We start from the raw sequence: 26,541 nt of genomic DNA on the forward strand, positions 1-26,541 counted from the left end.
TATCCATGGAACGTACGTACCAGAAATTAGCGAAATTTTCGCGCTACAATGTCTCGATGGAATTCTTGGATTCGCCAAACCGAACGCGCGAATGAATAGACGGAAGGAAGTTACGCTCGTTGAGTTTGTTCTCTGCCGTCTTGACGGATTTGTATGCAGTGGGAAGGTAACAGGACATCGTAGAGAATCGTGGTTCTCTTTTCCATCGGCATCGTTTCGCGAATCCCTCGGCGAAGAACGTCAGACTAATTATTCCGGAGCGCGGAAAATTCGGCTGCAGTCTTGTTTGAGGTTTTCTTCGGTTGACTTAACGCTTGGGAAGCTGACGATGCCGTTCGCCAGATTTCGAACGTCGAAACGACTGGAAAAATTTGCATTTCGAGCTCGTAGTCACGTAGCAGTTACGATTGCTCCGATTTTATTCCGGTATTCCTCCCCGGAACATCGGAACCAAGTATTCACTGTGTAGAAAGGATAGAATTGGGGTGGAAAATTCGCTTCATCTGAGTAATCAAGCTATTGCGTTCATGCAAACGTTAAACGAACTTTGAGACATTGCAAAGTGGTTGATTGATATGAAAAATAGTGAATAAAAGGGATGTTTAATGTATCGTGTTTTTAATAGAGTTTTTAGATTAAGGCTAGATTGTATTTCAGAGATGTATTTTCTTTTAAAGGGATATGAATATGTATATTGTTATTTCAAGGAAATGTTAAATACTTCTATCCTGTAGTCTTGTCAATATATTTGTTAATCGTTAAGGATCTTGTTAGATAGAAGTTAAACAATAAGTTAAACGTTGTTTATAATTCCTTGTAATCGTAGCCGATATACAGAATTTTAGATACGAAGAGTAAACTGTAGGTTTCTGTAAAATTGCTTTTTGATTTTTCGAAACATTTTTTTTAGCTTCTTGTTGCGATAAGAGATTGATTAAAGGAAATTTTTTAAATCAAGCATTTGGTTATTCAAACAATATTGTTTGGGCAAATTAACTTATTGTTTGCTGAATATTCTCGAGTTAAAATGAAAGATATTAATAAGATTCTCAGGATATTGAAATTCTCCTGTGAGTATCAATTGAAAGACAACAAAATTATTTCTCGGGAATTCGTAAAGGATTTATTATTACCAGAATTTTACTGAAATTCAACTTGATACATTTTCCATCGTTTAGCATGCTACAAGTTTGTTACAGTACTATCACAGTAGTTACAAAATAAATTACATGTAATACTTTATATGATAATGTTACAAAACATGGCATTCGTGTCGTAAATTACAAATAGTAGTTGATGAAATTTGATAATTGTATAAACAACGAAATTTAAGTTCCAGATATATATATATACATCTTTTGTTTAATATAAATCTCTTAAGTATTTTTTACAAGATTGATAAAGCGATCTGGGCTTTGGAATTTGAGCACCGCTGTGTAACAGAATAGGGTTACATCATGATACGATCGTACACGTCATTTTATTTTTAAGAAATAATGCGAGCATTTTTCGTGTAAGCAATATCGTCGAAGGAAGAAACTTGATCGGCTGCGTGATAGATTCAGCAAATGAAACAGATCGAACATTGATGCTTCTTCTACTTACGAATTCAGAATTTTCTGCGTGTCTACTTATACGTAACGAACAATGACAAAAAGAGATATCTGTAGATTTTACAGATGCGAATGGTTTCTTCCGGAGAAGAATATTAAATCTGTACGTATTTTTCGTGTTGAAGTATTTTTTTTATAGAAAATGCACAAAATTAAAGCACAAAATTATTCCAACTGATTTTTACGTACTTTAAGCATCTGAATCTATGTTGCTATTATTCTATTCTTCTTCTGAGTCGAATTACCATCTTTGTAGTTATAATATAAAAAAAAAAAAGAAAAGAAATGTGTAATTTGGAGAAGTTGTTCTGTGGGAAAATGCGCAGAGAAATGTTTATTCTTCTGTAATTTATTATTTTAAAATGAAGAGATATTTCGTTATTTTCTGGAAACAGAGATGATTCGGTATTTTGCATTTTTACGCTCCCCAAATCGTAAAATTCAGTTACTGCGTGCTTCACTACGCGCACTCGGAATTAAATGCAGCTTTAACGTTAATTTGATTCTGGCAAGTCGCGTCTAGTTAACCAAACAAGGTTGAATATATTTCGTATTAATATACTATACCATGTAGAATGTAACTATTGCTATTGATCTGTCAGTATTTATTTTATCGGTCTAATTATCTCAATCTTAATATATTAAGTATAATAATACGTAAGTAATGGTATTAGTCCATTAATGTAATACGAATAATTCTTACGAATAATAATAATTTTGAAAAAATCATAGTTTAGATCTTCAGTCAAGTTTCTTTAAATTTATCCTTTTGCGCATTTTTTCAAAACTATACACATCTTCTTATTTAACAATTTCGTGTTCTCCTAAGACCACCACTACTTCTAATTATGTTTTCGTATATTTCTTTTTATCTAAATTCTTAAAAATGAGACATTTGCGGCTACTTAACGCGAAAATATGTCGATTCGCGTATTTTTTTTTTTGCTGGCAACGTCAAATTTGTCCTCGAACAAACAAAACACTCAACCGTTTTGAAATACTGCAGTTTTCAGTCTGTTTTTGAAAGGGACGAAACAAGCCATTTGAAGCACCAAACGTGCATCGTTGTTTACGACCAAAATAGACTGTCGTCGCGGAGAAAATAACTGTTATAATATCGACTTTAGCATGGTGTGTTGAACACCGTGGAAAATAGGAATTGAATGAACTGATAATAGAAAGCAAATAGGAGCCAATTGTTTTCGTGATTAGAACCAAAATCCAAACGGAAGAGGGAAGAAAACAGACATTTGTTACATGAAATGGCGAATGGAAATTTTCTAAAGCGAAAATTCGAGTGGGAAACAGTAAATTAGAGGGACTCTTTTGTTCTAAAACGTTCGTAGAAATGGCGTTACAGATATTTTCGCCGTAATATCATATTTAAAAAGATTTCATATATAAATTTGAAAATTGTTCCTAGCAATTTCATTTGTTAGATCATTAGAATAAAAACATAAAACAATAATGAATAAAACATTAAAAAAAATGTAATCAAACTCAGAATAGTAATGAGCAAAAGAGAATTTGATATATATATATGTACATAATAAATGAAATTTCAAAATTTCAAGTCTATCTTATCCTTCACTCATATTACATATATGCGTGCGTATCCATGTTCATCTACATATACTCGTATATTAAATCTCGGAGAACATATATCGCAACCAGTCATAGACTCACATCCCAATATCACTTACACAACGATAAATGATTTAAAAATTACGTCTTTAAAATTAGTATAAAAATCGAAAAAATGAAAGTTCGAAGGAGTGTTTTATTCAGACTTGTATATAACAATCGCGTATAAATTGCGTTAAATACACGTTAACTGTGCGTAACTTGTACTGTAAATCAACAATCATGCGAAGTTTCCAATTATCCTTCATTCAAAACACAACTCGGTTCTGTAACTTTAATTCGTGACAAACACACACTGCGTGCTTATCTTATCCGTACGGTACGGGCAAGTTTACAATTCGTGACACTAAACGACGTGCAATATCAAATTCATTGTTCAATGTTTTAAACAACCGCGAAATATTACGTCTATTTGAAAATTTTTCGAATTAGAACAAACTGAAACGTAAAGTTCATTTAAACGTCTTTCGAATCGAATTAGAATTCTAGGAGATAGAATTTTGCCAAATAAATTTTGCGAAATGATAAATGATATGTGAATGCTCTTTGTTAAAATCTGAGCGTACCAAAGCAAGTAATACAAGTAAAGTCATTAGAAAATAAAGGAATACAGAAACAAGGTATGTACGCGTGCAAATTTAAATTGATTGTGAAGGATGCATGTATAAGCAAGAGTTAACGTCTTTGTACCCGCGAACGAAACATTCCGCGTTGCACTGTCGTTCATACGTTATGGATGATTTATTTCGTATGTTTGGTTTCTACTGTTTGCTCTATTTCGTCCAGAAGAAAATAGATAATGGTGTTTTGTAAAATTGATATTTCTTAAATCCACGAAAGACATCTTATGGACGAGATGTTTGGTATCTTACCTTCAATGCAAAATTCTTTCCCTCGATTCTAGTATTCCTGCATTTTTCATTTTTTCGCGACAATGAGATATGCTGTGTTTTACATCTACGTGTTTCGAAATAATATTCATAAATCCAAAAGAATTAAGAATGCAAGAGGAGAGAAAAATTAAGAGATTATTTCGTTAAAGATTTCACACATTTAAAAAACTATCCGTGACCCAATTTCTCAAGGATAGAATGGAAGCAGCCCATCTCAGTTGAGCAAGTATGATCAGAGCTCCGTTTACAGTCGCCTTTAAAGCACGAAATACCGCATTGTAACAAGTAAATCGTGCCAATTCGAAGTTCTGCGTGCGTATGCATGCATTTACGTGCTCTATGTAGCCGTGTGTGCACTGCGCGGAATTACTGTCGTCGGTTTATCCGTTTTGTCTTTGACGCGTAATACATACTAAGCCGAACTTGAGACAGTCAGACAGACGGACAGACAGACAATCGTGTTCGTCGGATCGCATACGGTCGACGTTAGTGTATTTGGAGCAAACCTGAATTGCTGTACCCGCCCAGTTTCCAAGTACATAGTGTACCCCGTTTTACAGAAATGCAACAGTTACATTTTCTACAGAAATTAGCCGGAGAGTTTGCTTCCTGGAATAATAGCGGAATTTCCTTTGGAATTTAATAAATGTTCCTTGTTTCGTCAACTTTACGATTTCATTGAAATGCTTCCCTCTTTTTTTGGAGATTTTCTTTGCGATGCATGTGCACATTTCTCGTATATTACACCTGTAGCTTGATTTCTGTTTTCCATTTTTTTTTTTTTTGTTAATTTGTTAAATAGCAATTCGAAAACTTAATGTTACACGCGTTGATTTTGACCAGTCGAACGCAAACTGTGATTGTGAAATGCAAGAATTTGGATCTAGATCTTAGAATTTTGTAAAATTCAAAGAAATTAAAGTATTTCGTATCATCAGGATAAATTATTTACTTTCAAATGATATATGGAACATGTTTTTACGCCTTCGATTTCTGTAGTAGACTTCTATCTATTATTTCAATACATTTGCCGTACCTTGACAAAATAGTAACTTCCTTCATTTACATTTTTCTTAACACGTAGTCAACCGCGCGCGCCACAGCGAGCTGTACGTTTCCACCGCGCTCGAACAAGCCAACCTATACGCTGTCCACCGCGCATTTTTCCAAGCATCGAGGACTAATATTCACTACTTAAGAAACAAAGAAGTGAAAAAATTATTTAAATGGTTAATTATATTTTGCGGTAATGATTTTATTTAACGATTTCACATATACAAAACATCAAATTAAAAGTATATAATAGAAGTATAAAAAATATAGGTAAAATTAAAAACATTAAAGATAAATAACACGACTTGAACGTGAAATTAAAAATTCATAATGCATTTTAATATTTTTTTCCAATGTGGAATCCTTCGACTATAACTTTATTTAGTCATAACTGATAGTGTAACTTTTTAATTAATTTTAACACCACTAAATTGATGTATTTTATTATATACTGTACTTTTATGATTGTACAAAAAGATACATGTATGTAATAGAAAAGCATAGCATTAGTATCAATAACGCAAACCTGCATAACGTAATTATACTATTATAAAAGGTATGAAAATATTGTAAAGCAGATTCAGTTCAGTTTCTTTCAAACTTTAATATAAAGCTGATTTCGCTTGGTTGAATTTTCGTAGATAAAATTTCATTTATAAAGAGAATCTCTTAAACGTTGCTCCAGATATTTAATTCTAGCAGTTCTCTTACTTTGATTTTGTCGTTCCTTTGAGTTCGTTTCGTACTTCATTAGAATAATATTTCTCTAATAAATCATATTGAACTTATTGCATGTCAAAGAGTTATGTAAGATATATTTTTGAATTTTAAACAGCCATACTTATCCATGTGCACATAAACTGAGTGTGAAATAATTGTCAGAAATAGGTCAGCATAACATCGACTAACATTAATAGGTTCAGAGTGATACTTATTTATTTTGTGTTTCAAGATTTTATTGTATAAAATAATAGGAGAATTATTGTATGAAATATCAAAGAAATTATCTACATTCTGTAATACGTAATTTTCAATTTCCTGTTGCAAAATGGTGTTCACTTTATTACTGCATAATTAGTTTGTGCGGTCATTGAATTGCAATAATAATGACGCTAGGTATTGTTCCGCTTAATTATTATCATAATTATTACGATTACCTTTTTTTTTTTTTATTATTGTCAACCTTCGTATTATTACTGCTCTTGTTACCCTTAGTAATATTATTTGTAATAATTCGAAGCGAACAGATATATATATATATATTATTTAGGTTGATTTATTTTATCATTAGCGCCGTTACATACATTTTCTAATCCATTATTCGTGTATTTTCAAAAGTTTTTGTTCTGGAACAAATGGATAATTTTATTCAACATTTTTTATATACATTATGTAAGATGTAATCATAAGACAAAAAACGCATAGGTAATGCAAGATCATGCATAATCTCAACTACAGGTTGATCATCATCGTAATGTATGTAAAATATTTTTCTTTTTTCTTGCAAACAAGCAATAAATTACTCCCGATATACATAATATAATCACGTCTTAAGATCAAATGTCTTCATGGATCGATCGACAATACTCGACAACATATCGTTTCTACTTATTACAAATATGTCACTGTTACGTCGTTCGACATGCCGTTATTAGAGCACGTAATGAACTTTAATGACCCGCCGACCAATTGGAATAATGCTACATACAAATTACTTGCTTTCGATTAATTCATTAGCATCATAATCATATCGATAACGTACGTTCAACTGTCTCCTAGATATTCCATTTTTCTAGCTCTTTGCACAAACACATTTTCAACCCCTTTAAACATCAACCCTTCCTTATCATCACTGTCAATCCATTAGCATCATAAACATACACGTGGATGTTTATACACTTATGAGAAATGTGAAGGTGTAAAAATGTACAGAGCACACGTTATACGTATACATACACAAATATATAATTATTAGAAATATAACAGATACTTACTTCTCACAATAGCGAATGAAACAAATCTCTACTTAGGATCCTTAACTGCGCGTCAGAGAAACATAAATTTCCATAAATGAACATCCACATTCAACTGCCAAAATATTTCAATTTCGTCTGTCTTCTCGCACGAACGCCATTTCCACCCTCGAAACATTAAGCCTCCCTTGTTTCATCTGCTTCATATGATACTACAGGAATTTCAACGTCAAAGATGTCCATTCTCGCACCCGAAACAACCTAACACCTTGTGTGCAGAGAGCAAGAGCGAGAGGGAGAGAGAGTGCGTTGGAACGCTAACCAGAGGGTGCGCGCCACACGAGTCACGAAATTAACTAATGCTTGCTCGCATAATGCGCTCGTAATTTTCGCTTCTCTGAGAGCGTTATAACGTTGTGCTCGCTTTAAAACGGAACCTGGACTTTATGGGGGCCGCCGACGAGACGCGTACACGTGTGCAGCGCACAGGAAAAGCACGGCAGAGGAGGGTTGTTCGTGATGAAACTAGAGAGCAGAGAATATCGGTCGATCGGTGGCGCGCGAACGGTGACAAAACGTGCCGCGATTGTCGTCCTCGTTTTTCAAGTTTCCCCAGTTTCGTTTTCGTCGCTTTCCGCTTTCGTTCTTTTTCATTGTGGGCTAGACTGATCAGATTTTACGCCGGAAATAGACTATTTTTGACGTCGAATCGACAGCTCTCAGTTCGTTTATTCCAGACCGAATTTCGCTTGACTTGCTTCGTGATATACAATAGCGCGATATAGACTATGGAAGTCTGCTGGTTTCGCGTACGCTGTGTAAATTGTATAACGCGTAATCGTTTAGCATTGTTGTGTACGCCAGTTATGTGCCCTCGATGGAAGATTAATGGAGGTGAAGAGTATTTAATTAGATATGGGTAGAGAAGGTTAATACGGGGGTGTTTGTGATGGTACTACATTTCCATATAATTTAATAGAAACATGTGCATGAATATTTAGGCGAATTTCATTCGTGGAAAACGAAATGTTGTTTATTAAGTATAATGCTTGTCGTTAAAATAAATTGACCGATAAAGCAAAAGAATATTGGGAATTATAGAATGAGATAGAAGTAGTTGCAAAGTAGAAGATGAGCTAAATTAAAAGAATAGCCTAGCTGCCTTTCTGTAGAAATTATGTAGCTTTAAAATGATAAAACAAGCGAAGATACGATAGCCTACAGTAAATATATATCTTATTTGCAGAAGGAAAATATTAAGGTGAAACGAGAAATCTCGTAAAACTTTGAGATCATGTAAAAAATGTTGAAGGTTTAAAATCATCTTTATATTATAAAGCTATAAATGGAATTTTTTTTAAATAAAAATACTTGTTTTTCTGGATTTACCAGTTCATTGTAACATTTCGTATTGTTCGAAATACGAATGTATTACGTCGATTGTCGTTGAAACGTAGATGACAGAAAACGTAGAAATTGAAGACGGTCGTCTGGTAGTGATGCTTATAGCGAGATTTTTGCATAGAAAGGAGGCGAATGATGGATAATTTGAGTGGGCTGGTTGAAATTGAAATTAATTAAGTTCTGACTTTTCACGTTGACTTCGTATCCTATTAACGATGCTACTACTAGTTTAAGCGGAGTACTTTATCCGTAATCCAGAAGCAATTTCCATTCGATTTTCATAATTGGATCAAGATCTTAAACGGAAATGGATATTGAATAATATCTATTTTTTGTTCTTGTATAACAGAGATAGAACGTAATTACCTGTTTGTAAGATGTTTTATTCCTGTTAAGCATGAAATAAAAGAGGATTTTAATAAATAATTTCATTTCGCGTATGGGAAATATAAAATCTCTTTGAATGAACTCGAGTGGAAATTGATAGCAGTTGTACATTCATTTACAGTTGCAGTTGTACATATTCACTACAGCAATTAAAGAACCTACGAAGTATACGAACAGCATAATTATTACCAGATCGTAGATTTGTATATATTTACGGAATATTTAAAGGTGTAATTTAATAATGTAAATTCACATAATAAATATACCAATTATCCAGATAACCATAAATCTTTGCTTAGGTTTCGTTTCTTCGTTTAGCCTTTCTTAATAATAGCCTAATTATTCGAGATATGTTTATTTCAACACTGGGAAGACGAACAATTTTTCGTAGCAACTTAAAAAAGGAAAATATAAATTTATCTCAACTTTCATTTTTCGATTTACACAAGCTGAAAAATAAATATTGTTGAAGCTTCGTAGAATACCAGGGGGAAATAATTGGTTCGTATTTCCGGTGAAGTCCATCTCGAAACGCAATGTATAGGTAGCTCATACTCATACATTCGATATTTTGCGGTTACTCTTCTCCGGGCCGTTCTCTTCTTGGGAATACCGGTTCATTTTCCCCAATTATAAGTTTTGGTACCTATTTCCCTCGTGCACATTGGTCAAAATCAACCTTGATACAATAAAGAGAAGCTGGATTAAGGACAGGCATGATTTAATTCGTTAGGTCCAATTTCATTCCAACTTACAATCATTGAAGTATAGAGTAATTAGTGTCGTTGTGGGGAAAAATTTTCACGTTGAAGTTGCCTCGAACGTACATGTTCTCGCATACGTTAATACATTTTTATGGAGATTTACTACGTTGAAGTGCAATTCTCCTCGCATCAAGCATCAAGATTTTAATTAATGTTACCTTTTCATTATGCCATTATCTTCATTTTTTATTTTTTTTTTCTTTGTCGTATGTGTTTTAGAAATATTAATAATATCCTAATTTTATTTGGAAGCAAGTTGTTCTCCTGTTTTTTACTTGTTCTAACCTTTCGCTGTACTTGATAACTTGATATTAAAATCATAAAATGTGTCGTTATATTTTTTTTTTAAACTCCTGGTCACCTTTTAATTTTATCTCCAAACATACATTTCAAATTCCAAGGATAGAATTTAGTGGAAACATAGACAGTCTTAAATAGGTATTTTAATAATTTATTTATAATAAATTACACGATGCGATTAATTTACAATAGAATTCTAAGATTCTTCATTTACTCCATCTATCAGCGTTTCGAATACTATGCGAAAGTAGAACAGAATAAAAGATCTAGCTACGCTGTTTCTAAAAATTGTTTGTAACGAACATTAATCACTACCTTCTTCCATCTTTTTAGCCGCTTCATTTTAACTCGATCGCATTACGCCCAAGATAATTACTCTCGGTGCGGAGTCGGCGTTCCTATACAGATCCGGCGTAGCCCGTGGTTCCTCCTCCCCTAGCGATAATCGAACGATAATCGAGAATCAATTTCACCCCTTCCAATCTCGTCCCCCGAGCGTACGTTGTCGACGCGAGGTTTCCAAAAAGATAGGTGGATTAATGACGTCGGCAGACATCGGAAATTATCGAGCAGCCGGGGAAAAAGGGGAGGAAGGTAGAACCGAACTCCATCGTGTCGCTCGTGCCTCCACAAATATACCATCACTGGCCCATTCGATACCTTCTGCTAGATTTTCCACTGGATTCCTCGTTTCTTCCTTCCGTTCTCGTTTCTCTGCCTCTCTTCTTCCTTTTTCTCCTCGGGTCGAGAGACTGTCGGCTCTGGCAAACATTAATTCCACAGGCCGCGAAGGATGAAGCACCGCCTCGGCGCACGATCATTAAAATAACGAGTGAAAGGATCCTCGAGAGAGAGGCCAACCCTCGAATGTGGACGCCACACTCTCGAGAGTAGCCGGGTTAAACTTGAGCAGAGCGAACTTGGGTTGTATCGTTAAAGCGGGTAGTTTTAGAAGAGCCGCGGATATTATATACATGGGGAGTGTAATAAAGGGTGGTTTGGTTAATCTCATCCAGTGGATCGTTGAGAAAGACTGGGATGAATATATTAAATCACGCGATGAATTGTTGTTTGTGAAAAATACATTGCGTCTCATAATTATTCTTTTTATTATTTTCTTTTTAATTATTTATCGTAATTTTTGTCTATCGGCTTACGTCATATTCACTTATCACTATCTTACGTACTAATATTCCGCTATATTATATTTTCTTATCTGATTAAACGCACCTACATTGCTTTTATAATTACTGCACTTCCTCTTTGGCACTTTCTCTTCTGCTTTCTGCTAACTATAGCCACTGCGTCTCATAATTATAAAACCACTAAAAGAAACACTTATAACAAGTTGAAAACCACAGTGGTGTAAGCTAAGACTTTGGAAATTATGATTTAACCACGTATTTCAATTTTTAGAAGTGTCATAGATTTAATCTTGTAATTAATTAAGCTTTATTCTCTGTCGCGATCTGTTTTTCATGACCTCGGGAAGTAAAATGAATTTTTCGATACGCTAAACGCAGAACACTGTCTTTATGAAATATAATAGTCGAGAAACTGGTTCATCATGCCTCTCAAACGTTTATATGTTGCGTTATGTCTTCATATGTTAATCCGATAAACTATGAAGTATGACATATTTGAAATTGTACGAAGAAGTATAATTTTCTGGGTCAGACAGGACAGTTTATGCTCACAAGAGAGAAGATAAATGATAGAAAACTATTTCATGGAATAAAATTGCAGCAATAACTTCTCGATTTTGCATACTTCTAAACAGATTTTATCGCGTTTTATTTTCCATTCCACGTCTGACAGTAACGTTTAGAAGAACTGAAATGTATATAAGAATTGACACTTTTTCGGGTAGTTTTAGGGTAATTTAGGAATCGATGCATTGCAAAAGGTATGGTTCTATTTAGAAACACTTTTACGATCTTGAAATCAATTAAATTCTGAAAGAAGGTTGTATTAGGTTGTCCGAAAAGTTTCTTTCGTTTTATGAGGAAATAATAGACGCACAACATTTTTTGTTTTATATTATTTTGTCGAATTACGTACGATCCATTTTGTTCTGTCGAGATAAACATCGCGACATTTCACAGACTTGGTTTCACGTTTGTACGAAGGTGCGTTGTTGTAAGCAACACATTTGCGAAAGAAAGACATTTTTCGGACAACCTAATACATGAATGGTATATTTTTGGAATCTATGAAATTCTAAGAAGAAGAAGAAAAAAAAAAAGGCTACGAGAAGCCGTCTTAAGAATATTCTTCCACGTGGAGATATTTTCAAAAAAGAAGCGTGTCAGTTTCTTCGTTTACATTTGAGCGGCAGTGTTTATGTTTCGTTATGTAATTGCCTTTCGTTACTCGTCTGTCTGATCTCGATGATCTCTATCATGTATGTGAAGCTACCTTTGAGGTTTTAGTTTGAGTTTCGCGGTGTTTGATGTACTACGTTTGAATGGATTCATTTAGAGACTCATTCGATGAGTTTCTGGTGATCGTCGTCAGAGAGATTTCGAATACTGTGATTTTGAAGACTTGGGAATGAAAGGAGAGCAGGATGTTATCTACGTTTTATTAAGAGAATGTAGGATAGAATACTTCTGAAAATGTATTAATTTGCCTTTCAGATTATTATGTTTATTATGTAATTGTGTCGCTGTCGTTGTTCAGAAAGATATATGTTTTTGAGTCTAGAAACTGTTTTTTTTTTAAAATATTACCGTTCGATATTTTAATAGTTCGTACGGACACTTATAATAATTTTTTAAAGTTTTATCAACCATTGTACTTTATACTATTTTAGTTTTTACTAAATGATATGTTTATACTAGAAATTGTTCTTAACTTTGACTTGAGAATGATACGTTATAATAGCACATATTAGCTTATTAATAGCTATTCACTTTGATTTTATCGAATAATTATTTCGATATTATTTATTCATGAAGTTACTTATAAGAGTATCTACCTCATAATAAATATTTATGACCCAATATTACCTTTCCAATACAAAAATAATCGCTCGTAAAAACTATTAATTATGATTCATAATACAGAATCGAAAAAAATATAACAGTTATTTATTATCTAACTGTTAAAATTTTCTCAATTACATTCGATACATTATAACGCCACGTGAATACGTTGTAAAATCGAGAGTGTAACTCGTGTGCAGTTTGCGAATTCGAATTAAGCCGATCGAAATCATACGGTTGGTGTACAATTGACGAGGAAAGTATTCCTGCTGATCGTGCTCGATCTGTCTTTCGAATTTACATTGGCTACCCGGTATACGTATCACGCGGGTGTCAGTGTAATCGGTAACTCGTTATTCCATGTTGAAAATGCGATACGACCTTTGTGCACCGCGAAAAAATATCGAAATCGTTTATTTTGCTTGTGATCCGTCGACCGTAAATGCGATAGGAATTGAAGTACGATGAATTGGAGAAAAAATGCTCGATAATGTATACTCGCCTCTATGAACAATGTGAAAAGTGAGAAAATAATTCGAGTGACACGTTGGTCGATGCTTTCATTGTCCAATATATCATTTAGTAAGGTTTTTTCCGTGTGGTAAACGCAATTTGAAATTAATGATACATCGCTTCGTGAGTGTGAAGGCGAGACAAAAGCTTGAGATTGGCCATTCTAATTTTAAATAATTTTCTTTTTAGAAATCTAAATTATACATAAAGATGTATGCTCTTAATTACGCGCTATAATTTTATTTTCTACGTTACAATTTAGGAAAGCAAAAGTTTGTATTATATATAATTAATTATATATAAATTATGAACTGCGATTATATATATATATATATATATATATATATATATATATATATATATATATAATGGAGGAAACGATCGACACAAGAAGCCGTTGTCCAAATTATAACTTTATTTGCCAACTGATAATCTTCGAATCTGGTATTAAAATAGTTGAATACGGACGGTTATTCGATTTAGATTTCAGAACCTCAATAATACACACAGATGTACATAGAGTTTCTGTCTGTTTTGTCTCTTAGTTTGTCTAATATCTCTGTTATTGTTCGTAGGCAGTTACTCAAACAAACTCACATCGAACGTACACCAATCACTCTGCTGAACAGATTACGTGGTTGAATTCAAATTGTATCCGAAATTTGTCGCGCGGCCGATTCAATCGATACTCGTTGGTAAGTGCTTGCGCGTGTAATCTCGTTTGCCACGCGATGATAGGAGGCCGATGTCATATGGTTAACCGTTTAACCATTCAAATTGGTTAAGCGATTGTCGATTAATCGGCACAGTTTTCCCGTTCCTATTCCCAATGAATTAACCATCGTTTTACCATCGTTTCGCGTGGATTTTCAAATTTAAAACGATCGATATTTCTAATGAAATTTGTCAGCTGTCCCATCGGGTGATACGCCTTCGAACTTTCGCCGAAACTGTTCGTTGGTCACTGTTCGAATCGACGTCGTTTAATTCGATGTACAGAATATCGATTTCTATTAAATTGGCGAACCTCGAATTCTCCCCGAACGTCGGCCAAATTCTAACGTCGAGCAAATTGCGGGCTGTGTAATTATGAACAAATGTATTGAAGGACATCGACGACACCCGGTTGGAATAATCAATCGCATGGTTAACTGATTTCCTTGTCAAAGGAGCAAGAGAGGAAATTCTTGAGCGCGAAAATGCACGATTTTCGTTGGCCGCGCTTGATGAAGAACGGTTGAAAGTACTTAAACGAACACAATCGAGGAATCCATTAGGGGCAGTTAACTGTATTCCGGGCGATGCGAATAAATGAGCGAACGACCGCCTTTCTGCTAACTTTTTTAAGCCGAATCTTCTCTTAATTGACACGAGCACTGCTCGAAATTGCCGCGTAATGAAGATGGCGCGAAAAGAGTTAAACAGAAGCGAGTTATATGACATATTGAATATTCTAAACTATTGTTCGTTCGTTGATATTCGAAATTCGAAATGATTAATAACAATAAACGTATATTTAATGGTGAAATCTGTAAATTTGCAACACGAGGTTCCAACTTTCCATTGAAATTCTCCTTTCAACGTTATTATTTCAAACAACAGTGTTTCAGATGATAAAAACGATTCATACTGTCCTACGTTCTTTTTCTTTTTTTTACTATTTGATTAATAACAGTTATGAAGAAGCTAAATTAAAGCATAGTCAGCTAAAGAACGTTGCGAGTTTGCAGGAATAAAAAGCCCTTGTTTTTCTCAATGGATGATATTTTTTTCTTATTTGTTCTTTCTATCTCTGTAATTTTCTCTTTTGCGCTCTGCACAACGAACGAAGTCTTCATGGTACATTTCCTAACAAGTTTGTCTCTCATCTGCCCTATTTGTTTATCAGTGCAGAAAAATAAGATCAGAGTTTTGTATAAACTATTTTAGCTAATTTAATCTTCTCATTCTTTCTACTTAGCAGAGCTAGTAATAGAATATCTATATAAACAGATTTCTTTCAAACTATTTCTAACAATCGAATTCAAATGAATTTACTGGATAGGTAACGCACACGCAGGTTCTTCTGTAGCTGAAAATAAAAATAATGTTTATTCGCTAGTTTCATCTAACTACGCTGATCGCTTTTATTTGATCGCACTTCGCGATCAGTTTATCGGATTATCGACAACATCGATATTAGATGTTTGATATTCGACTTTTCTCTTATGTTGATTTGGGTATGTATTTATGATGTTGACAGAGATAGAAGAGTGGCTTTGCTCTAGGACACAGTGACATTTTTCGTTCCGCGCGTGCACAGATCGCGCGTGTAAGCCGCGCATATATAAGTTCGTGTTCCTCCTGGAGGTCACGAAACCTCTGCCCGTCATAGAAATATCGATAATAACTTCTCGCGTGACTTTACCTTGACACTGAGAACCGAATTACTATTTTCATTCAAAAGCGTGGAAAATAAAATGCAGAATTTAATCAACGGAACGCGTTGTTCGAAATTAAATCTAAATAAAAAAAAAAAAATAAATAAATAAATAAATAATAAAAATAAGCGTTCAAACGCCTTTCGAATTCATTACGTAAGTTACAATATATCATGAAATCTTGACACATTTTATGAATACCATACTATAGTATTCTATTGTTTCGCTGCGAGAGCAACGAGCCGGATCAAGGGTAGAATGGAGCCGATGAAAAATCATGAAGTCAGGCTGAGCAGGGAAATTGCGCAGAAATTCGCATAGACACAACGATGGAGCTCGATACATTCTCCCTATTGAACCATGGTGTTCGACGTCGCGCTCTGTTTTCCACGATGATATACCGCGCGTTATTTGATAACAGTCAATCTCGCGGAAAATAGGGACGACACGAAATTTACATTCAAATTCGGCTTCGTTTCTGCGCTGATCGAAAATTATACCTCGATTACACGTACACGCGCGCACATTTTCCCAAGGACCCGTTCGAGAAACTTGTCGAATATCAGCCGGATACGGTAAAACGGAATTTACTTTCCACGGGATTGTATTTCTTCCTGCGCGGACATAGTTTTTCTCCGCTTCTCGAAAATGTTCAGCTTTTCCAGGCTTCTGCGTTGCCCTCCGCTGTTTTTATTGTTCTGCGCGACAAATGGAAGTTTGCCACCAGACCGGTTTTTGTTGCGAACACGAAACGGCAAATAACTGCAACAAACGGTTGCCCCTCGCGATGAACTATGCTCCCCGCCGGAAATTATGTTGAATCTGTTGGTCGGTGACATGCTCTCGCGAGCGTAATTCCTTTTTTCTGTTGGAGCTGCGAGCGATGTTTCTCGGGACTGTGTCACTCGTTAATTTACGCGCAAACGTAATTTCATAATCCGTAAGGTTGAAATTTTTCTGTATACTTGTTTTATGAGTATAGCGTAATTTTTTTTTTAATTACGCTTTGTATTCGAGTTATATCGAAACGTACATTTGATTAAATTTATAATGAGAATTTGTTTTTGTCGCTGTAATTATTTCATACGCTATTTTAGCGGAGTGTTGGTAAAATTTTTGAAAAGTACCGTTTTATTTATCCTCTGATCTTTGTATATCAGCTTAGGTGCTACAGATCTAATTCTTAATTGACGTTAACAAAAATATTTTGTATTTATTTTTAACACAGTTTTCTGAATATTAATAGAATCTTTTTCAACCACTCTTCACGAAGTAGATAAGATTTGTAAAATTCTTCTCTGCACAATCGAAACAAATATAATTATAAAAGTTCGTGACGAACGTTCAGAATTCCTCCTACATCAAAATCATCAATCTTTGATCGTTGATCGAAGATGGGCTGGTAAACGTTTCCCTAACTGTTTGTAACTGGGGCATCAAGGGAAAAATTCAGTGGTCCTAGATACGAAACACAGGAAACGCATTTCCGGTGTGCCTAATGATGACGAACGAGCGTGGTTATTATCATGGGGTAGTTCGTGAACCAACCAGCGGGCAAAAACCATTCGTTCAAATTAAGAAGTTGATTCGGATTTAATGGTCTTTTGTTTAGCTGGTGGAAACAGGCGATACGTCTCTTTCTCGTGTTTTTTCACAATTTCCTTTTCTCTTTTGTGTTGCATTCCCTCCTTTTAAAAACATGTTTTGAATCACAACATTAAGCTCGAACAGAATCAGGCCAAATTTTACAGCTGATTTTCAGTTTTGCTTGGTTTTGCCTTGGTATCCCTTTTTCGTAGCTTCGCAATTCAAATTAGTAAACGAACGGAAATTCGGTCGTGTTTTTACATCCTAATTATTTTCATATTTTTATGGGGAAAATATTTGATTATACTTTTTCGTAAAACAAACAATTTGAGGTTTGAGGTTTGTCATAAATTGGTTTTACTATAACTCCAAATTAATCGTAAAATTTGTAGAAAGAATATCTTAAATAGTCCTTGATCTTTTAGTTATAAATGAAAGCAAACAAATTTTAGTTTTTAATTACTTTCTTATGTTACTGGAAAATGAAGAGCACCGTTTACATCGCTAGCACACTTCTATTAAATGGGTCATATCCTACAAACGGAATGTTATTTAATTGCCATAAAGCGGCCCGCTGTATGTTCCACTAAAATCTATCCAACTACAAATTATCTCGTGAATAACAATTTCAAATTTAGTTGCAAACGTGTAAGTACACGTTACTGTACAAATTAACATCAACATTATGATCATCAACTGCGTTCAAAATTATTCACTATACGCATATATAATCATCAAAAAGCAGTTGAAAATCATAAAACATTGCGATACTTCAAAAGAAAATAAAAGTCGAAGCTTGAAATAGTCGACACTGCTGTTCTCTTGACATTTTTTTCACGTCTGTGTCTCTTTAGACATCCTCTTTTCTCAGACTACTTTATTCATAAAAAGCGTGCATGCACAAAAGGTAGTAAAATCATATTGAACGTCAAAGGCAAATTTTTGAAAACTACCTCCATTTTAATAATATCTATTGAGATATAATATCCATTTCAGCTCACGTCACACATCTGAGAAGAATAACAAAATTAAAAAAAATAAAACGATAGAAATCGCCAAAAATATTATTTTATCTAACAACAAGAAAGACTTGATAACTTTACTTGTCTACACATAATAAACTTATCACTTTAAATAACAATAATATTAATCAAACGGAACTTTGAAATTATTTTCTAAATTAGCAATAAGAAATATTTCGTATCTTCTCGTATTTAATAACATGAAATTCATTTCACGTCGAGACAAATGATTTCCTAAACACACGATACACCACCGATAAGTTACAGCGTTAGAGGACCTCTCGTCAGACGCGTTACATGCTCTTACAAGTATGTTACACGCATGTAAGCATCCGGACAGGTGTGCACGGGTGCAGTCTGCGCAATGTTAGCTAAATTCTCGTTACCCTGGCGGCCGTGTCGGCCACGCGTAATCCGCTTTAATCCTTGCAAAAAGACGAGCCAAGGCTCAAGTGGATCAACCTAGCATTGCTCGGACGCGCAGTAGTATATCCATAGCAGTGCCGTTAGTCGACGACTCGATGTACGGGCTAACGTGGCTATATTTATCGTCCCAGTTTGTGACGTGACATCGTGTTTCACGTTTTATTCAATACGTTGAACTGCCGTGTCATTTAGTTGACATACGGATTGGTAATTGATATCTAACGTGGGGACGAAGGATTCTGGATTTGCTAGAATTTTGACGAAAATATAATATCTCACATCGAGTTGACAAATACAGCGATTTTAATCAATACCATACTAATGTTGGTTTTATCGATGCAACTAACAATTGGAATTATGGATTTATGTTGTATCACGAAAAAAAGATCTTTAATTATTCATAAGTTCACGAGTAGTTCTAAGCTCGTATAAGATATTCGACAGTTTCATTTGCAAGGTAAGATTACTAACATAATAATTCCATTGAACTTCTTCTTCTTTATTTATATATATTTATATACTTTATATAATATATATATAGTTAGAAGAGTAAATAGGTTCTATCCCTCTTGCAGCGTATTTCATGTGATAAACTCTAAAGATTACGTAACAAAAGGTTTTCAATTTCCGCATACGTCTTGTTCAGATGCGATTATAAGTATTATGTAGTTTTTGTGCTGTATGTACATTATTGTATTATTTGCTTAGAAACTGGTTTACATATTTACATAACCACAAGAAAAACGTTTTGTTAGAAATAATTAAAATCGTCAGCTCATATCTGTTGTTTTCTTTTGCATTAAAAATGTTTCTTTATCGAGTGAGACAGTTCACTCGAATCTGTACCATTATTGTTCGTTTCTAAACTAATTGGTTGAAGCTGAAATGATCGACAAACTGAAGCACGATAGTATTTGCTTACGTTTTATTTTGTAGCGAAACTAGAAGCACACGCTTCTATCGTTATTAATGTTTCACGTGTTGAGCGAGTTTTAGGTGAAAAATGAATTTCTCTCTCTTAACAATCGCGGCACGTATTCAGCCCGATCAAAGGCAACGCGTATAACTTATGTCGAGAGTTTGAGCGAGGTCAAGACCAACTTTTCTTCCGCAACCATGTTTTTCGAAGAATAACTATAAGCTGCAAGGTAAACGGCGAGGGAAGATTAGCCGGAAGTGACGCGCTTCAGACCAAACGGAAATAGTCCGAAGGCTATTCGCTGAGACTTTATCCCGTTTTTACCATCCTTCGTTTATTTTTATTAACTCGTTTCTCATTATAAACTTGTTCACGATTTGATATAAACACAGAAGTTCAACGCAGAAAAAGTTAGTTTACAAATTAGCAGGTTTCTAATAAAACGCACGTTCTTCTCAGTGCTATTGTATTTATACTTGCGAACAAAACGAAAAACGCATACTTCGTTTATCTTGATAAAAAGAAGTCTGAAATGTATTAGATTGTTAGAATTGTCTTTGTCAGAATTGTACGAAGGAATAAGAGACTTCGTCGTTCGAGATTTTGATTTCTTTAAATTGTTTTTTAACATGTAGATTGAAAGCAAAATAGCATCGTGGACGTATAAAATTTAATCTACCGCAAATTTATAACATAAGAAACTTACTATTTTATTTATTGTATATCGTCTTCTTTCTTTCTAGAAGAATTTCTAATTATTTTCCTATATTTTCTAAAAACTAATTACTATAAATCTTATTTTTATATATTAATTTTTATGGTTAATTAACAGTTAATATGAAACCTTGAGGTATTATTCTTGAAATGTGACATACACTATTAAAAAAGAGTGTATAAAAAATACAAATTTGCAGTTCTGTCTTTTAGTTACTGGTAAAATATTGGTTTATCGTTTCGTCATTATTTATCCAATTCCTGTATTTAACGTATTTCAAAATTCTGTTAAAATATGATAAATTAAATCTCTTTTGAGTAGAGCTCGCCTAAAGTAAATTTTTTATTTAGCTCCTAGGTTCGACATTAATTAACTTACTTAAGGATTATTTATTGCATAGGTATCTACAGTATTTCATTGATACTTTAACAATATCGTCATAAGAATATTAAATATCTTTAAGTAATTTCCTGATGTGTTTACGTTCGCATTTAGTACAATGACACAATTGGCGAGCGTAGTTGCGAGAAGGTTAAACGAGGGTTAATGTAGCGAATAAATGTGCCACTTTTCTGTTCGCGTGGCAGCCGATAAATCACAAAATGGAACACCACCCGAGGCACAAATTCTTCTTACAATATTTTAAAACGACAGCCAGATCGTTCTCGGTATTAATTGTTCACTCGTGGAAATATCTTAATTTATCGTTAGCGCACTAAAGATTTTCGTGTCTTTCTTCGTTCTACATTATCGTTGTTTCCGTTTCAGTGCTTGGCAGTTGTCGGGGCGAAGAGTGCGGACACGAAAGGCTGGTGAAGTGCGGAAGACCACTCGAGAGAATCAACAAGAACGATTTGAGTTTCGCTGTGAGAAAGGAGGAACTTCAGCAGCTATGCCCGTAAGTTTTTGGATTAGATTCTTCCGTAGATTAGATTGTAGTTTCGTTTCGATGGTTCTTCTTTTTTTTACGAACTTCTTATTTGTAATTTTCATATTCTGTTAGAGTTGAGCAATCCTTTTCAAGCAAGCTTCCGTAACTTTTATTTTTACAGTAGAACTTCTTCTGTTTTTTCTGTCGATTCTTTTTTCATAACATGATGTTTCAACGTTTCTTTTATTCAACACATGTATCGAATAAATAAAAACAATTTATCATCTATTTTTTTAAACTCCAAATATTTATAATTTCGAACATATCTGTGTAATACTGTTTGATACAAATTGAAAGATAAAGATTTGAAGTTTTGTTTTTAATCTATCAAGTTTCAGAAACAGATTCATTTATTACATTTATTACATTACTCACCTATTAATAAATTATAATAGGAATAAAAGTTTCCCGTTGAAATTAAAAATATGGACGCATAATATCGATACTTTACGTGGATCAATGTATACGTTGGCTGAATATTTCAGTCAGTTTACACCTTCTCGTTTATGTTTGCCATAAATCCCTCTTTCTCGATTACTTCCCCGCCAATTTTTTTTCTTATTCAACACCTTAAAAAAGTTCACTTTAAGTTTTAACGCTCTGTTCTGGAATAGTTCTACTTAGCCAAGTGTCGTTCGAATTCTCACGGAGAAAGAAAAACCATTTGGGACTCCAATCGCGCTAATAATTAGTCCAATCGAGGCAAGTTTAATGCAACTTGAATTTTCCGAACGCCTGCTTATTCGAATTCGTCGATCGTGTTGTCTATTTTCACGATCGAGAAACTCGAGGAACGAGTTTCGAACATTGAAAAAGAATTCTAATAAGCTAGTCCGCTAATTTGCTTGAAAGTTTGAAGGACAGGCTACTCGAGATTTCTTCCCAGTTTTAAATAGCCTCTTAAGAGTTTCTAGTTAATTTTTGAGAAGTTTGATTATCAACCCTTTGCCGGATTAATTTTTATTTCTCAGTTTCGCGAGGTGACTTTGTTGAATTAATTTGAAGCATTAAAGATACTTGAGATTTAAGCTATTTGATAAATTTCAGACACTAAGCGTCTTTTATTATATCAGAAATATAAGATTTATGTTCGATGATAACGCTTATTTGGCTTGTTGGGGAAAATAAGGATATGATCGTTTTTTTAAACACCACGTTATGGGTCGAACTTTCAATGTTACATGAAAAATAATCAGAAACAGTATACTAGGATCACAGACATAGGATTTTCATAAATTCAATTTTATTTAAAAGCATCGAATTTCATACAGAGGAAAGTACCTGAACTGTTGCCCACATTTAACGTTTAGTTTTTACGGGGAAAAGTAAACAGAATTTACGATATTTCGATGTGAGTAAGTATTTGTTTTTTTTATTTTCGGTCGTCGTTTAATTGGAAAACATTCAACGGCAGATACACCGTGTTAAATACTTTGATATAAATTCAATAACAGCGTAGTAACGCCCGGAGATATTTTTTCAAAAATCAAGATCAGCCGATCGATTTTTAATCCCACCAACACAAATGGTCGTTGCGACGATTTCTCTTTTAATTTGTGCAATTTACTCGTGTCGTTTCGAAATATATACCGATAAAAAAAAGAACAGCATGGAAACAGCTTCCCAATGTTTACTATATTTTTTTTCTTTGGTATAGTTCATAAGCTTTATTATTTAATGATGTAAAAATTATCAATTCTGTGGTTATAAATAATACAAAACCAAGATATACAGTAGGTCACGAAAGTATTCGAACATTTACAGGAACCTTATTTGAATACGTTATATTAATCCATTCATAAATACTACAATGTATTATATTAAAACGTTAAAAAATTGCAAATTACTGTATCATTAAAGTTTGAACCATATCTGTAAATATTCTATACAGAAGCTGCAAGGTATATTTAGTATAAATATACACATTCATATTTCATATAAATAGCACTCCTTATAGTTAAGACTTATAATAGGTATACTTATTACATGTACTTTTATTTTAGTCGTTTATAGTATGTACTAATTCTTCACTAAACGTATGTCTGCAGCAAATAAATTATAACTTCTATATATTGTATAATATGTGTTCAGATTGGTTTTATATTTTATCAAAATAATAATGGCAATTGTTACAATGCTAATAAAATGTCAAACTGTTCTTATATAACACGCACAATATTTAATGCAATGTACAATACATGGAAGCTTTTTATGATAAATGTTCAACCCTCTTCTTTATTTCTCAGAATAATCGAATAGTTTCTATAAGAATTAAAATCATGAAATTTTTCTGCTAGTTCGAATAATGGTTTACGGACAATTCCCTTTTCGTTCGAACGATTTTATCGAAAAACTGATATCACTTGAAGTCAGTTGTTACTCTGATGGTGTAAATTCCTTCTGGGATCGATCAACCGCGTTTGGGGATAGGCATTCTATTTCCTCTGTCGCAAGATACTTACAAATTGCTTCTCCAATAACGTAACGTCGAAATTCGAATCATTTAAAACAGCAGCCGATTACGTACGTACGTGTGGATATTAAACAAACAAATTACAATATTCAACTATTTTTTTAACGCTTCGTGAACCATGAGATCGAAATTAGAACGCTTTAAAAGTTTTGAACACGAGGAAGACGCGTTATGATTAATTTCAAGTCATTCTTATGTAATTTTCTGCTCATATAAAATTTAAGAATTATTATTATAATTTTCGTTTTTTTTTTTCAAATAAAATGTAATTATCATGTCATATAATTTAATATATTTTTTTCAGCTTTAAACTGAAAAGGTTAAAAGAACATTAGATAATTCTATGAAATTTAATTTTCCGTGGAATTTCCTTTGCTTTTATAAATGTGTTACGCTTATAAAGTGAGCGTTACCCTAAACAATTAATTCGCAGAAATGCAATATGTATTCCTGATCATGCTACGGGGAATCTTTTATACGTAAAAAGAAGCCATACAAGATTTACAGTCGTTACGAATTCTTTTTCGCGGAGTAAAGAGGGCAGTTGATTTGCAGGGATAAAAATTATACGGTTTCGTTCGTTAGAAGCTGCAGGTGCAGCTCCCGTTGCATATGCGGAGTAAGTAGAGGCACAAAAGGTTAGAGCTCGTTAAACCATTCGGCCTTGCTGCTGTTACTTTTTGCGGCATTTGACCAAAAAAGGAGGTAAAGGGGTGTGTTTCAGTTACGTGACTCACTCCTTAAAAGAATAGCTAACAAGTTAGTGGGAAACCGTAAGTCTCGAGAATGAGAGAGTCACTTCTTCTTGGTACCTTAGAACTTTCCCAAAGAAGCATATTTTTTTCCGAACACATATGCGACAGACATTGAACTCTTTAGCGTATATTTATTCATTGGAAAAGAAGTGGAAGGAAATTCATGGTTCCTTTCTTCGCAACTTATCTCTTCAATCTTACGATTGTGAAATATAATAGAAAAGTTTAAGTTTAACGAACCTTGAAACGTGGAATAGCTTTTATTTGCGATATAATGCTTTCAAATACTATAATAGAATATTATAAGCAGCATATTGGATTACTAATATATAAATACGATTTATCTTTTAAAATATTCCATTTTATATAATATATGCTGGACATATAGACACATACAATATATAAAAGTGCATTTGGTATTTTTATCAGATCTTCTTCTATTTTATCATATCTTGTACAGTTGAAGTTCGATTACCATTTAATGCATATAGAATGCAATGTAAAAGGAATTAAGGATTAACGTAATCATCCATTATATCCGCAATATCCATTGTGTACCCGAAATCTTTTTTGAAATTAAACAAAAGTACACATTGAAACAATACCAAGCCAAATTTATACGAACAATAATGAGCCGTTTGACAACTTATAATTAGAGATAAGCGCTAATTACGTGCTTTGAGATTAAAATTACAAAAATGTCGAAAAGCGAAGTTATACAACCGCTTTGCCCTATAAACCAATTAATTATAAATATTCTGATAAATGATAGAAAATAGAAATATCTTCATTTGTTCATTCGAGTTTGTACGAAACCGTCCGATAACAGTCGGAATGTCCTTGCTGAATAGGATCAGTTGAGCGTGCTATCGAACGCGTGGCATCCAGCGTTTATAACTGATGCTAAGGCAGCGAAAACGAGATTCAGAGAGCAAATCGAGCAGGTTTTTGCTCGGATAAATCGCGTTCACGTCGATAGGAGAAATATCGGGGTGAATTTTCGGTAACCGAACCAAATCAGCCGGCGGAACGATAACGCGCGCACGTGTACATAAAACGGCCGAACGTACGAGCGCGCGTGATTTTCCAAGTAGCGCCGTGCCATTTTCCCAAAATCATAAATTCAGGAAATTATGCCGCGATTTCTTTCCGTAGGAACGAGATTAGAGGATGATGTTCTCAAATTTCTAGGAAATAATCAATGAGGCTGAGGTTGGATTTGAGTAACGCGGATTACGTGAGATTTTAGTGACGTTAGCTCCATTGAAAGTTGATTTAGATTTTGTATGTGCTTGTCTATATTGTGTGCGTGTATGTGTGTTATATGAAATATTTTAAAATGTCACTAGCATTCTGACGATTATATTGCTCAAGTTTGAAACCAATTTGAAAATGTATATAGAAATTGCAAGGCATTATTGCAAACATTTATTTAGTGAAATATCGATATACAGTGTAAATAGTTGCTATAAACATAATAAATGTTAAATATGTTCCTACAAAATAATCGAGGTTTGTTGATATAGTGGACAGTTGATTGTTGAAATATTTTTGTGATCTCTGCGAAATACATACTATACATACTCACATTAAATATCTTGTAATTTCTGTGTACATTTTCAGATCAGTTTCAAATACGATCAACGTAATCACGATATTCGTGTTTCATTATGGTGCTAATGGAGTTTCGAAATTCGAAATTTCGTATAACATACATAATACGAATATATATATACACGCAAAAGGCGCTTACAAGTGTACG

At 33.8% G+C, this 26,541-nt stretch overlaps 1 protein-coding gene across 1 annotated transcript in view; it reads left to right on the forward strand.

Moving 5' to 3' along the window:
• The window catches only part of LOC126920908 (uncharacterized), a 76,602-nt gene that overhangs the window by 23,625 nt on the left and 26,436 nt on the right, over positions 1-26,541 (forward strand). Inside the window, exon 2 of the mRNA XM_050731899.1 lies at positions 21,389-21,518. Within this exon, the coding sequence (XP_050587856.1) occupies positions 21,389-21,518 (130 nt within the window). The remainder of the gene's footprint in view (positions 1-21,388; positions 21,519-26,541) is intronic.

The sequence above is a fragment of the Bombus affinis genome, chromosome 1 (assembly GCF_024516045.1).
Source record: "Bombus affinis isolate iyBomAffi1 chromosome 1, iyBomAffi1.2, whole genome shotgun sequence".
Classification (NCBI taxonomy): domain Eukaryota; kingdom Metazoa; phylum Arthropoda; class Insecta; order Hymenoptera; family Apidae; genus Bombus; species Bombus affinis.